This window comes from Vulpes vulpes, chromosome 5 (genome assembly GCF_048418805.1).
Source record: "Vulpes vulpes isolate BD-2025 chromosome 5, VulVul3, whole genome shotgun sequence".
Lineage (NCBI taxonomy): Eukaryota > Metazoa > Chordata > Mammalia > Carnivora > Canidae > Vulpes > Vulpes vulpes.
Window position 1 is genome coordinate 120,769,269 of NC_132784.1, and position 15,563 is coordinate 120,784,831.

The 15,563-nt window shown below is 37.0% G+C and overlaps 1 protein-coding gene across 2 annotated transcripts in view; it reads right to left on the reverse strand.

Annotated features, from left to right (window-relative positions):
• GNAI1 (G protein subunit alpha i1) overlaps nucleotides 1-15,563 on the reverse strand; it is an 81,800-nt gene that overhangs the window by 14,773 nt on the left and 51,464 nt on the right. For both annotated transcript variants that reach the window (XM_026006108.2, XM_026006109.2), the window contains exons 2-5: nucleotides 14,855-14,897; nucleotides 14,594-14,735; nucleotides 4,146-4,303; nucleotides 101-229 (exon numbers count right to left, since the gene is read on the reverse strand). In XM_026006108.2, coding sequence (XP_025861893.1) covers nucleotides 101-229; nucleotides 4,146-4,303; nucleotides 14,594-14,735; nucleotides 14,855-14,897 — 472 coding nt within the window. The remainder of the gene's footprint in view (nucleotides 1-100; nucleotides 230-4,145; nucleotides 4,304-14,593; nucleotides 14,736-14,854; nucleotides 14,898-15,563) is intronic.

Sequence of the window (15,563 nt, forward strand, 5' to 3'; positions counted from 1 at the left end):
TCCTTCTTCATCCAAAATATTGTCTGTCCAATCACCTTTCTTTACTGAACAAGGTGTTTTATACCTAAATTTGTAAATTATATGCTTTAAAGCTACTTACTTAAAATGGAGATCTTTGAAAGTAAAATGGGTTTCAACAATTCCTGTCGTTTTCACTCTAGTTCTGAGAACATCCTGCTGAGTTGGGATATAATTTGGTTGTGCTATTCTGTCCAAGTCATTCAAATAGCTGAAGAAATAAATAAAATAATAGTTAATATAGCCCCTAAAGATCATCTACATCAAGAAGTAAAACACTTTGATGCATGCAATATCATAAATCAATGGGAATTTTTATATTTCTGTGTAATGATGTAAAAATACAACCAATTTAAGTTTATATGTTATACAATTCCCACTGAAATGAAAATGTATACTTCTCCAGCTACAAAGCCCTTTTAACATTTTCTAAGTACTGTGTACTTTGTTTCCTAAAGACAAGAATTAGTAATTCTCCTTGTTAGAAACAAAACAGAATAATTTCTTAAAAACCACACACAACCAATTGTACACTAGGAGTCAGCTTCTTAAAAGTCTTTATTACACTTTTTTTAAGGGGCATGTGTTTCTTTTCTGGACATCACTCTTGTTGAGGAGTTACAAAGTCTGAAGTCTTTGAGAAAGTAATGAGTAGATCTCCAGCCAAAGGCTGAATTCAATACTATTCTTTTTCAGCCAGCTTTAAGTTACAAATAGGAAAACACTACGCATGCTCTTTTACTCTGCATTTTACTGGTTCTCTAAATAAATATTCATATTTGGGGATCCCTGGGTGGCTCAGTGGTTTAGTGCCTGCCTTTGGCCTAGGGCGCGATCCTGGAGTCCTGGGATCGAGTCCCATGTCAGGCTCCTGGCATGGAGCCTGCTTCTCCCTCCTCCGGTGTCTCTGCCTCTCTCTCTCTATCATAAATAAATAAATAAATATTTTAAAAAATAAATATTCATATTTTACTTCTCACTGGTTTTAGCCACCCACCCATTCAATACTCTTTGCCAACAATGTCAAATATGTTGTGCTACTAAAATGCAGTGGTGTCATACCATGCGATTATTTTGTGGAAATTATTCTGTGTCATTTTATATAGTAAATAATGTTATAGAAAGTCCAGGTGTGAAGAGAGTAATGTGAATCTGAGTGGTGAAAGAAGCCTTCATGGGTGGGGAGGGTTGTAAACAGAAATCTGAATGATGAGGGATGTGAACAGAAAAAAAGAATGCAATCCACGTCAGGAGAGTAGTCAGACAGTATGGGGAGGCAGGAATTGTCAGATCTTGCTTCTCACAAAGTAAGGCCCCTAGGAGGTTGTGCATAAACTCAAATGAGAAGTCTGGAATTGATCCTAAGTGGGAAGCATCCCAACAGTGTTTTCTGATACTAGAGTGGAGTGGTCAAAGATAATTTAGAAGATTCACATCTGTGTTTATTACAGAGGCAACAACTACTACAACTTTAATGGACGTTATCTTCTGAAACTGTTCCTTAGCCATTTAGAACAGATCTTACAAACAAAAGGAGCTCAATAAATATTTGATTTGTAGAGATGGAGTTGAAAAGCTATCGAAACACTGAATTAGTAATCAACAGTGTTTTAGACAGTAAAGTATATGTATGTGATATTGATACCAGAATTCATAGAGCATACCTGGAGTTATCTGCATTGTATTTACTGAACTTAAAATAATCTTATTATTACATTGCTGATGATCCCCTAGTACTTTGTGTTTTTAATTCCACATATATAATGGTATACAGTATTGTAAAAAAAAATCTGACTAATAAACAAACACATGGCAATATTTTACTAATTGTCCCTCTGAAATAGTGTGTTAATCTTATTTAAAATGCACTTTGATTACTCCCATGCATTTATTTGCTTAAAATGCTACTCAATAGTCTCTAAAAATAATGCACATTCATATTTCAATAACACAAATTGTGAAAAACCCCAATTATTTTAAATGATCATGAATTTCAAGTAAATTGGTAGTTAGATAGTCCCAGTGGGCAACTTGGCAACTTCTCCCATCTCCAGCCCAAAACTCAGAAATCAAAAGGCTCTGTGACCACTATGGAGAAAAAGATTTCTAGGACTTCCTTCATTCTTGAAAAGTGGCTCCCTTGTTGCTATTGTGAAGTCAGAACTATTAGTAATGAAATACTGGGGAACCAAAATGACTTATTTTTCCAGTGCATACCCCAATACTTGAGCACATGGGACAAGTCTTGGTCATTAGACTGCAGTGGTCCAGGAAGTCCCATTATACAGGGAAAGTGACTTCAACCGATCGTCCCTGAGAAGCACCCCTTAATTACTGCAAAAGCTCCCCTAGCTGGGTTCTACTCAGAGCACTCTTCTCAACATGAGTGATCCCCATTTAGCTCTTTCTGCAGGAGCTGGTGGTGCCAAAGCAAATAATATGGTCTAAGAGTCGTGTTCTTCCTGTAAATCATTTTCTTCTAATTTCTCTTCGAGCTTCTGTAAAGTATGGTTTATTCATTCACTCATTATTAAACAAGAGCATAGCAAATGACAACTGTGTGTCATGGAGAAAGCACACAGGGTGAAAACATACCGCACTGAATTTACAGTGTAGTGGCAGAGACAGAAAATCATTTCAACACAAATAAAAATTACCTCAAATGTAAATCTGTGAGTGCTCTGAAAGAAATATTTTGCATTTGAAGTATGTAAGACAGGGAGGCAAAGACCTAATCTGTGAGTCAAGGCATATATCCTAAGAAAAGATGACACCAGTTGGAGAGGGGAGCTACGTATTCAGTAACATGTTACATATACATATAGAAAATACATACAAAATAATATGTATATATTATATAGCTTACATAGTCATAAAGCATTAGAAATATAGATTAGAGGTCCCCTGGGTGGCTCAGTGGTTGAGCGTCTGCCTTCAGCTCAGGGCGTGATCCCAGGGTCCCAGGATCAAGTTCCACATCGGGCTCCCTGCAGGGAGCCTGCTTCTAACCTCTACCTCTGTCTCTGTCTCTCCAAAGAATAAATAAATGAAATCTTAAAAAAAAATACAGAATAGGAAATACTAATAAAAATTGGTATGGGTTACACAGTAAGGTGTATTCACTCCCTCACACTAAATCACAGAACAGAAACTGAGTATTCTTATGTGTAGCCAATGACCTGCTGCGTGATAACTGGGGAGAGCCGTAACCTATTTGTCACTGTGGTGAAATGGGTGTATTTACCTAGTCCTCTCTAGTAACCATCATCTTCTCTCTCACCCTCATTTGTGTCCCTGAACACCAGTAGCTGTCAAGAAAATGGAATAAAGTAAAAGGAGCACAGAGCACATGTATTAAGACCAGTTAATGCTACTCATATCTGACATTTTTGACTGCGTCTGCTAGATTATGGAAACAAACACTTGATTTTTTAATTTTTATTTATTTTTTTTACTGTAGCTAGATCACCAAGCAGAAAGCTCCCTGACCAGGCTTTGCTTTATGAACTCTCAGTGGCCACCACTTAGAAAATCAGGGCAGGTTCTTTTTATAAAATACTGTACTTAGCTATCTGTAAACAATATCTAATGCAACAGGGCACATACAATTGACAATTTTCAAGCGCAGAGCTATTTTACTCAATGAGGAAACATCTTGGGATCACCATACACCCCTCTAAAAGAGGTACATCTCATGCAGGGTGCCTGTCACTGGACAAATACTCTTCTCAGGCACTTTTAAGTTTAGTGAAAAGAACCAAATCAGTTCCCCTCCCCTTGGGCTGGCCCCACGCAAACTTGAGATACGCTCAAATTCAGGGTGAACTTTGCAAAGTTCCAGTTTACTTTCTTGGAAATATGCTGCCAACAGTCTATTCTGAATGTTTCAATTAGAGTTACATAAGGGTGAGTCTCTTGAGACACCTCGGAACACAAAGGAAATAACAGCAATGCTATCTACAAACACACCAAAAAATCCAGAAAAGTTTGCAAATACTGTCATCCTGAATATCCTGAGTTTTACAAGAAATGTGTCAGCCAGTTCTGCAATAGCACTGACTTGGAGGTATATTTGACTTGCAAGAAATTATTCATGATAGTTTAGTTCTGAAGTCATGATTACTTACTATGCCGCAGAGTCATTAAGCTGGTACTCTCGGGATCTGTTGAAACAGGCTTGCACGCCACTATCTTTCCACAATCTCTTTATAACTCCAGCAAGTTCCGCAGTCATAAAACCTTCTTCAGCAGCTCCAGCAAGCACAAAGAGTTGGCGGGCATCATCCTGAACATTCAAAGACCATTTTTTTTTTTTAAGTAAAAAAGGGAGACGTTACAGATTAAAAGTACAGAGGGAGGCATTCTAGATTACGAAAAGTGCAATCGTGCATTTCCTTTGTTTTTCATTGGGGTCATGGCTTTTAGTTCTCTGAAGCACCACATTAAAAAAATGGCTTAACCAAAAGAGCATAACCTTAAATCGCAGGTCTATGTTTTGGAATATTAGTAATAAGCGGTCAAGGCTCCAGGAAACAAGAAGAATGACTTACACCTACAGGTCATGAGGGGACACATTAACCAGCTATTTGCTATCACTGACGGTTTATTGCACACTCATCAGTGTTACAAACAGAGAACTAATGTATGCCTTAACCCTCCCACCAAAATGTTTCTAAGAAACACACTAACACTGCTAGAGATTATTTTAAGGGAGAATCTCATTAAATGTTGGCTTTCTGATATTCTCTATGGAAGCAAAAGAAATTCAGAGAGGGAGAAATCAATGTGGAATAAACGATAATAGCTTTACAGAATGATCTGAAATTTTCAGGAGACCTTAAGATGTGTATACATTAAAGCCAAGGGGCAGGGGGTGGGAGCAGGTGTTTGTTAATGCAGGCATAGGAAACAAACACAGCTATGAAGTAGAAATATGATGCATACTGAAGACAGAATGCAAAATATTTTAAATGAAGGAATGATGCCTATAAAGTTATTAAATTTTCCTTAAGTTTTGAGACTACAAATACTTATTCTGATCCATAGGTAACCAACCACAGTAGGTGAGCGCTTCCAAAGGAGTTGTGACAAGGACGCAATTCTAAATTTTCTACTAGCCATATTTTTTTAAAAAGATGAAATTAATATAAAAAGACTTTATTTAACCTGTACGTAAGATAGCCTTTTAATATGTAATCAAGATAAAATTATTGAAACATTTCATATTTCTATTCATATTCAGTTTTCAAAATCTGGCATTTATTTTATATAGACAACACCTCAATTCAGATTAGACACATTTCCAATACTCAATAACTGTATGTGCGGAGTAGTTATAGTGCTGCATAACACAATTCCAGTTTTCAGGTAAAAACACAGTTAATCCAAAAATAGGGGAGATGTGAAGTTGCTAACTTCACAGAGATTCTCTATAGCCAGAGACTTGTAGCTTTATGTTAACTGGGCGGACAATCCCTAATTTCTCTCAAGGGCATTTCCCCAAAGTATTAGAGTACATTTTTATAAAGTGATGGCAAACACAAGGATAAGGTACACAGTAGAGAAGCACTTGGTGACACAGGATAGCAGAGTACTTGCTGACAGTATAAATTCATTTTGCTGCCAATTTGTGAATTTTTTTTCCTCCCATAGAACCCACAGTGAAAAATAATTAAGTAACTCAGCATGGGAACATTTTATTCAAGCATATGTTTCCCTTTTTAGTAAATTACAAGATAAATGCAATGTACGCAAGCAAGCAACGCATGTACAACAAGCCTTAATAAAAGCTAACATAATAGAGTTTTAAGTCATTCTTAGCACCATTTACCTAATTGCAGTAAACAACTATTCACTTTTCCAAATAACTACCTATATATGAGAAATTTCTAAGTTTAGTCATTTTTATTAATTGAACATCAAACATAATTTTCTCCATCCATTTCAGATAAATATTTTTCAGAACACCTGGGTGGCTCAGTGGTTGAGCATTTGCCTTCAGCTCAGGTCACGGTCCCAGGAGGGGGGGGGGTCCTGGAATCGAGTCCTGAATCAGGCTCCCTGCATGGAGCCTGCTTCTCCCTCTATGTCTCTGCCTCTCTCTCTGTCATGAATAAATAAATAAAATCTTAAAAAAAGAAAAAAAAAGTCTACTAAGTGAAAAATACTTTTCTAAGATTTATTTGAGAGAGAAAGAGAAAGATACAGCATGAGTGGGATAGGCAGGAGAGGGGAGAGAGAGAATCTCAAGCAGACTCCATGCTGAGCACAGAGCCCCACGTGTGGCTTGATCCCAGGACCCTGAGATCATGACCATCAGCTCAAACCGATAGTCGATTGCTATCTGACTGTGCTACCCAGGCATCCCTTACTTAGGAGGTTTAATGAGCTTTCCTCATATTTATTCAATTTCAATAAAATTTCTTGGTAGAAAACACTAATGCCCTGTGGTATGGGTCATAAGATCACATTCTCTTCAAACTTTCTACAAAGAAGCCTGAAGAAAAAACACGAGAGATTTTAGAAAGTATATTTATAAACTATATTCTGTTGCATTAAAAAATGTCTCTTCTTCACAAAATGTAGTCTCTTTTTCTCTCTTTCTTTTTTTTTTTTTGTCTCTTTTTCTTAAGAGGCTAATTAAAATATTCACTTCCATGTCATTAGGAGGACATTCAGATGTCTATAGATGAACTTTAAGGTAATAAATTTAAGCAGGAGTGTACTTTAGAAACTATTCTACCTATATTATTGTTTTGTATAAAAAGACCCTGGGGCACAGAGAGATGAGGCAACTCATTTAAAGTTTCACAGCTAATTGCTCACCCAATCACACAAATCAGCAAGGAGTCAGTAAACAGCCATTGCCCAAGACAAGACAAATGTTAAAACTGCAGAATGATAACAATGATCCTACCTGGCCATGGAACAAGATCTTTTCAAAATTTATGTAAAATAATGTTTCTTAAAACATTTAGAAAGCTAAACATAAGTGCATCAAAACAGTGTGACAAGGGGTAGAAAAAAGATTGGCATCACCAAAGACAATACTGAAGTTTAATCAGAAAGGACACAGCTTAGTAAAGCAGAACAGGTAGTCATTTATGTTGCTGAAAGAAGCGTTTGCCAGGCAATTTGTGAGTAGCAAGGAAAAATCCAGGAGTGGCCAAGTTAGTATGTTTTTAAACTACTACAAAAAAAAAATCAGATGATGGAGAAAATGTAAGCTCCAGTTCACATAACTATGTGCGCTGGGAACTCAGAAAGGAATTATGAAATGCTTTGGTGTCAAGAGACATGTAATAGGGCCCCTTTTCCCACTGATGGTGAGGGAACACTTGGCATGCTTTATTTAGTGATTGCGCATTTTATTCAAAGTTGTCACCCACTCTATGAGAATTAGGAAGAGTCCTTCTGGGCTGGGGAAGGGAAGACAGAGGAACTGTAACAGCTCTCTTCTGACATATTAAGTAAGGATCATTAAAGGTAAGATAGGTATTTAGATGTAAGGCTTTTACGAAAATTTAGGGCAAAAAATACCAGATTTCAATTCCATATGAACAACACTTTTTAACAATTAAAGCCATCAAAAAAGAGGGGGGGAGGAATCAAAGATTGAAGTGTTTAAGCAAAGGCCAGATGATTATTTATGGTAATACAGCAAACAGAATTCATGAATGAGATTAGAGATTTAAACAGAAAATATCAGAAAGTCCTCTATAATAGAAACTAAACAATATGATATAGGAGTCTTAAAAATAGGGACAACTCTAAATTTTTGGCCGCAAAGATAATGCACTGATGTCATGATTGATACGTGTATGGAAATCTTTTGTTCCAGTCACTTAGCTCAATTTTTCCAGCAATAACATTAGTCAACAATACTGAATACCACATATGAGAAGTACTCATATACTTAATGTACCACATTTCTATAGGATACAATCACCCCTATAAATTTAAGATAACTATATTGTTTTTATCAAAGTTAGTATATCTTTGGGATGCAGGTTGGCTCAGCAGTTAATCATCTGCCTTCGGCCCAGGGCGTGATCCCAGGATCCGGGATTGAGTCCCGCATTGGGCTCCCTACAAGGAGCCTGCTTCTTCCTCTGCCTCTCTGTCTCTGCCTCTCTCTGGGTCTCTCCTGAATAAATAAGTAAATCTTTAAAAAAAGAAAAAGTTAGTATATCTTTAAGGAAATCCTAAGAATAGTGGAGTCACTACTCCATGGCTCATGGTGCCAATCCCAGATATTTCAAGAACTGCTTTGGGGGGTGCGCCGGAGTGGCTCTCAGGTCAGGATCTCAGAGTTGTGAGATCAAGCCCCACAGGGGTCTCTGTTCAGCAGGGAGTCTACTTGAGATTCTCTCTCTTCCTTTCCCTCTACCCCTCCCCACCTACCCCTCCCCGCTCTTGCTCACACTCTCAAAAAATAAAGATCTTTAAAAAAAAAAAATAAGACACTGCTTTCAGAAATACATAAATGTAAAACATTTTTTCCCCCTCAAAACACAAATGTAATCAAAGTTAAAATGACTGAGGCAAGAAAAGAGGAAGTCATTTTTTTTTTCCCCATAGCAGTGCTTAACAGGGTTGGGGGGAACCTAAAAATAAAATAATCTAAGTTAATTTTAACTAAATTGCAGACAGCAAAATTTCTGACTAAATTGCAGTGAGCATGAGCTTCTCTGTATCAAGAAAGGAGATTACAATAAATACATTAGACAAATATAAGTTTTATACATATATTTATGACTCATAAATATGTGTTTTTTATTTTTAAGCTAATAGAATAAATGTTTCAGCGTTTTTTGGAAAGATAATAGAACCTATGGTCAAAAAAGATATAAAAATATGTGCTACCTGATATATGAATTAAGGAAAATTTAAAAAAAATACTATGCTGGAGAGGTTAATTACATTTCAAATGAAGGCTAGTACCTACCACTTTGCCACATACGTCAATCAGTATTTCTCAGAATCAAAAATAACATAATCCTATAACAATCTCTTGGTTCTCAAACATAAGCCAGAATACAAAACTAATTCAAACATTCATCTGGAAAAATAACAAGTAGAAATAAACCAGGAAGATTTTGACCAAGGATACTGGGGAAGGAGAGCTAAAATTCTCTGGTATTAAAAACCTAAATATGTAGAACCCTCTGGTATTAATGCAGATCAACAGGGGAAAAATTCCAAATCTGAACTTGTATGATAAAGGTGGCAAGGTAAATTAGTAGGAAAAGATATGAATATTTAAAAAAAATAACCCTACTAAATAATTAGATAGCCATCTGAAGAGGGAAAAAAAATAATGTAGATCTCTACTCCATGCAGAACACAGTTTTGGAGTGATTAAAGAACAAATACAAGAATAATATTAAAATTCACTCCCCTAAAAAAAAATAAAATAAAATAAAATTCACTCCCCTAAAAAACATTTAAAATGAATATTTAGTAAATCTTTGAAAGATTTTCTAAATTTAAATATAATAGAAGAAAGAACAGAGGAAGATTAAAAAAAAAAAAACTATACGAATAAAGGCAGTAGGGGATCCCTGGGTGGCTCAGTGGTTTAGTGCCTGCCTTTGGCCCAGGGCGTGATCCTGGAGCCCCAGGATCGAGTGCCACATTGGGCTCCCGGCATGGAGCCTGCCTCTCCTTCCACCTGTGTCTCTGCCCCTCTCTCTTTCTATGTCTATCATGAATAAATAAATAAATAAATCTTAAAAAAAATAAAGGCAGTATGCAAAATATGAAAGAACATTTCTATTAGTGGACAAAGGGTTAATGTATTATGTACAAACAAGCAAATAGATCATCAAAACACCAGGACTCCAAGAGGTAAATGAATCAGGCATAAAATTGGCCACAGACATAGAGTAAGAAAAATACAGTTATTAGAGATATGGAAAAGGTGCAATTATACTAAAATTGAAAATGCAAATTAAATTGAGATAAGATTTACTAATAAATTATCCAGTATTTTTTAATGTTCATCAGACTTCTAAAGTTGGCTACTCAGAGTGCTAAGAAAAGGCACTGAAGTAAACAGGACAGGAAGATAAATTGATGCAACTTTTCTCAAAGGCAATCTGGCAGTTCAGGCAGACAGACAGAAACTAACGAAATAAACTACAAAATTAGAGAAACAGAAAAGTGGCCTTTATGCAGGCTCATGCTGAGGCATGAGGAGAAAGGGAACTTGTTTCAATTCAAGACAAGGTTTTCTGCACCTTCTATCTTAAATTATTCCAAGTAAGTGCTTCCTAAAGTACACGTTACAAAGGGTCAATCCTGTTTTTTATTTTATTTACAATCAATTTCAAAACTATTAGTATTAGAAAAATTAAAAATTTATGTCACATTAAATATCAACCCATTTTCCTAAACTCTTAAGGCTAACATATAAATTACTCTGCCAATTGTTATAAATCTAAATGTTTACCCTTAATTTCATCTTAGGTGCATGCTTGTGGAAAGACATGGATCCATGAACCACACTTAGAGCAGCACCGTTTTAAACGATGCAGTGCCTAAGACATGCTAATGGGCCTCTACATAATGTTTCTCTAACTTTACATTATGAGAAACAATAATTTATCATCCACAGATTGAGTACACTCATTCTGAGAGGGTATTGAAAGGATATTCAGCACAAAATTTGGTTGCTTTATGCCATCCTTGAAAACAATTTTGTTTCCTGATTTTAAATAACTAATGGGTAATCTGCTTTGCAAATCTGGTAACTGTCAAATATGAAGCATTCCATAGCCAATTAGTCACCATCTCTAAAAATTTTATAGCTTTTTAGTCAATTCTCATTCAATTAACCTACATACTCAGGTATAATTCCAGTCAAGATAACAACAGACTTTTTTTGTTTTGTTTCTACAGGGATGTGAGGCATTAAGTTGATTCTCAAATTTACCTGGAAGAGAAAATGCATAATCACCTTCACACTTTGGTAAAAGAACAATGGGATGAGTGTTCTTTCCCTACCAAATGCCAATTAACCCTATGAGGCAATAGGAACTAAAATGATTCTGACAAGAATAGTCGCATAATAATTATAAATGGCAACAATCCTAGCAACGAACTTTAATGAGCATCTATTATGACCAAAACATGTGAAAAGTGTTCAGTGTTCATTATGTCCTTATTCCTCATAACCCTCCTGGGGAAATATTATTTCCATATTATTATAATGAAAGAAACTTATAAAGGTTAAGTAATTCAATAAGTGATCTGGGAAAAAAACACATCAATGAGGGAAAAATGGAGCTCAGAAATACATTCGATTTGATGCTAAAGGCAGTGTTTCCCTGTCACTGAGGAATGGAGTATTTAATAAATGTCCGTAAGGCAGGGGATGATCAGTTCATAAAATATACTTAGATCCCATCTACCAGGAGACACAAATAACATTTCCAGGGGCGTGAAGTGATAAATCTTAACAATAACCCTATAAACATTCTAGAAAATTAAAAGTAGATTTAATAATAATTATAAGCTAGGAAAATCTAATAGGATACAAACTGAAGTCAGAATTGATTGCAAAAATGTTTAAGAATTCTAAAACAACACAGCTATTTCAAAAAAGTAAAAAATAAAAGAAATATACTGAGTAAAAACATTAAAATTTAAAGAAGGGTTAATATGCCTTCTATTAAAAGAGAATCAATGTGAAAAGAACAAGTAAATGAACAGAACTGAGTCAAGAATACTAGGAGCAATTCACAGGGGCAAAACAGAAAGACACAGATTTCCCACCTCAGTAACAATCAGGAAAATAAAAACTAAAAAAAGAAAAGACAACAGTATCTCTCAGGCATGAGATATTAAAAATTAAAGTGTTGATAATAATATCTAAGTTGGCGAGACTCTGGTAAACACCGATGCAGTTGTTAGAAATGATTATTCGTGCCTCTTTCTGAAAGCACATCTGTGGTTCCTATCGAAATTAAATACTTGGTTATCCTTCAACTCAGGGATAATATTTCCAAGAACTGGTACTTTAGGAATAGAAATATTTTCAGCCTTTGAATATACTCTCTTATTCGTGGAATGTTTTTTCTTTCTTTCTTTCTTTCTTTTTTTTTTTTTTTTTGTCTAGAAAACTCTTCCACACATTTCAGTATCAAGTTCCAATGTCCCTTCGTCAGGTCCACGTCATGTTTAGTTCACCTTTGTATTTCTCAGGACAATTCCAAAAGCCTGCAAGTATTTTAAAGCTTAAGTGGAGGCAACTCAACCCAAGACATGGGGCAGACCAACGAAAGCCAGGGGGAGTGCACGGGGACACCTGTGTGAAGGAGTTAGCAACGATGGCCAAGGCACACGGAAGGAAGGGTCGAAGGCGGGAGGCCAACAGTTACGAGGCTACAGCTAGACAGTCTACGAAGAGTGACTCAAACAAGCACTGAGTGAAACCCAGAGGACAAAGGAGGTCCCATGTGTAGACTTCAAAGCCTCAGAACGCCAGTAAAAAGCAAATAAAAATGTCTACAAAAGTTTGTGGCAACAGAGCAGTTACTGCCACTCAATCCTGTCCTTCAGTCCTTGAGAGGGAAAAACAGAAAATAGAAAGATCCATAAAATACTGCCTGCACTGACCTTTAACTGCCACCAAAAATAGGAGGCCACATACAGAACCACGGAACCTTTCTAATAATCACATAAAACATCTAAATGCAGGATGGCATCCATGCGTGAGAGGGTGAACGATCTAAACCACCATAGCGGGAAATAGCCAAAAGTGCAATCCGTATCAACTGCCTCTCCTCTAAGGGTGGTAGTCCACTGTGTACGATTAAGAGCTCAAAAAGCATTTGTTGAATGAATCAACGATACATGAATCAATTAAAGATGAAAAAGATTAAGGGCACAGCAGATAAGGCAGAAATGTCTGAATACGATCAAATCTTGTTCCAGAAAAGACGGTTCAGAAGGATGTAATGAATTATTGAAAATAATCTATTATTTCCCCAATATATATTTTCTAATAATGCCTTCATTCATCCATTTTTCTCCTATTAAATCTCAAAGTTAAAAAAGCATTCTACTATACACCAAGAAGACAAAAACAAAAAGGTACAGTCTCAATACAGAAAATCCTCATAGTATTAGCATAGAGCACACACCCGCAGGCATATGCACACACACTAAATATATAAAATACTAATAGACCACTATTAAAAAACTAGTAGTAGGGGGATCCCTGGGTGGCTCAGTGGTTTGGCGCCTGCCTTTGGCCCAGGGCGTGATCCTGGAGTCCGGGGATCGAGTCCCGCATTGGGCTCCCGGCATGGAGCCTGCTTCTCCCTCTGCCTGTGTCTCTGCCTCTCTCCCTCTCTGTGTGTGTCTATCATAAATAAATAAGTAAATCTAAAAAAAAAACAAAAACAAACAAACAAAAAACCAAAAAAACTAGCAGTAGTAGTAATAATAATAACACACCTACTCTACACAAAAAAATCAAAATTTAAGCTAGAGATTTAGTTAAACGTTTGTGGGAGGGTTAAACCTTATACCAGTCATTAGAGATAATTCAGTGAAGGAAAAAACCACATACAAATAATAAAACTTTAAATAAACAGATTAGGCAAGCAAACAGGGGCAGGGCAAAATAAAGAAAAAAAAGTGTTAATGGGGACTAGAGCAGGGAAGCTGCCATCTAATGCAAAATGAGTTACTAGGCCAAATTAGGAAGTGCCAGCCCAATGCCCAGTTCCCACTAACCACATGGCCATCTCTTTGTCATGTCATGTCTTGGGTTCCAGTTTCTCTACTGACAACATAAAGAGGTGCAATTAACTTGTCTCCTAAGGTCCACATCCCTGTAGCTCCAACATTTGGATACGTGTTTTCTAACAACACATATTTTCCAATTCAAAAGACAGGCAAGATTTTATATCATTTTCATTCCAGGAGATTAAACTGCTTTTTAGGCTGGGCAGCAATACAAGTAATTAGATCAGTGCAGCATTCCAAATTATAAAAACGTATGATATTCTGAAGAGTCGGCATTAAACTCAGTAGTAAGTACTAGAAATCGTTATGAGATGCAGGAGTACCCAGTATCACATGCTGACATAGAAAATATTGCAATAGTTACTGAGGCATCCAAATCAGCGGATGGATAAGGAAACAGCCGTAGGTATGAAGACAGGATGACCCAGTCCTCCGTATGCTTAGGTCATCACTTCTGAAGCTTCTGACTCACCTCACTCACTACCATCCTTTTGACTCCTTTTACAAAATGGTCTTTTTTTTTTTTTATTTTTTTTATTTATTTATGATAGTCACACACACACAGAGAGAGAGATAGACAGAGACATAGGCAGAAGGAGAAGCAGGCTCCATGCACCAGGAGCCCGACATGGGATTCGATCCCAGGTCTCCAGGATCGCGCCCTGGGCCAAAGGCAGGCGCCAAACCGCTGCGCCACCCAGGGATCCCTACAAAATGGTCTTAAGACCGCAGAGAAATCTCTGTTCTGTAGTCCAGCACTCCCACGCCAGTTATTCTACTACTCGTCAGGCCTATTCTAACGCACGTAACAACTCACCGCCCGAGCTGAGTCACCGAAATCTATCTTCAATCTCCCCATGGCCCTAATGATGGCGATGATGGACTGGATGGTGTTACTGTAGACCACTGCTTTGTACTGTTTACATTCCTCCTCCGAATAACCGGCTTCGTGGATAATTCTAATGAGACAAAAAGAAAAAAAAAAAAAAGTAGCCAAAAAAACACCACCACTTACTTCCTTTGATGGAAAGGTTCACTTAAACATAAAAAATAAACTTAATGTTTTCAATCTACTTACTTCATTTGCTTCACAATTGTACTTTTCCCAGATTCACCAGCACCTAAAAAACAACAACAAAAAAGTAAAATAAAGGATTTCTAACTTCATCACTTAGGTATATCCAACTCCCCAAAATAGGTACACTCATTGAGTGTGCACATACACACACACACACAAACACGCACACTTTCTCTGTCTTGTCTTATAGCTAAATTTTTATTTATCTATTTATTTATTTTTAAGAGTTATTTATTTATGATAGACATAGAGAGAGAGAGAATGAGAGAGAGAGAGGCAGAGACACAGGAGGAGGGAGAAGCAGGCTCCATGCCAGGAGCCTGACGTGGGACTCGATCCCGGGACTCCAGGATCGCGCCCTGGGCCAAAGGCAGGCGCTAAACCACCGAGCCACCCAGGGATCCCCTAAATTTTGTTTTAATCAAAACAATCTGTTTTAAAAAGGATTTATTTATTCATCTTAGAGAGAGAAAGATGGAGTGTGTGTGAGTAGGGGGGAGGGGCGGGAGAGAATTCTCAAGCAGACTCCCCGCTGAGTGTGGAGCCTGACAGGAGGGCTCAATCCTAAAACCCAGGAGATCATGATCTGCACAAAAACCAAGAGCCAGATGCCCAACCAACTAAAGCATCCAGGTGTCCCTTTATCAAAACAATCTTTAATGGTTTCCAAACATATAGAAAATTGTCAAAAATAAGGCCCATCTGTTTA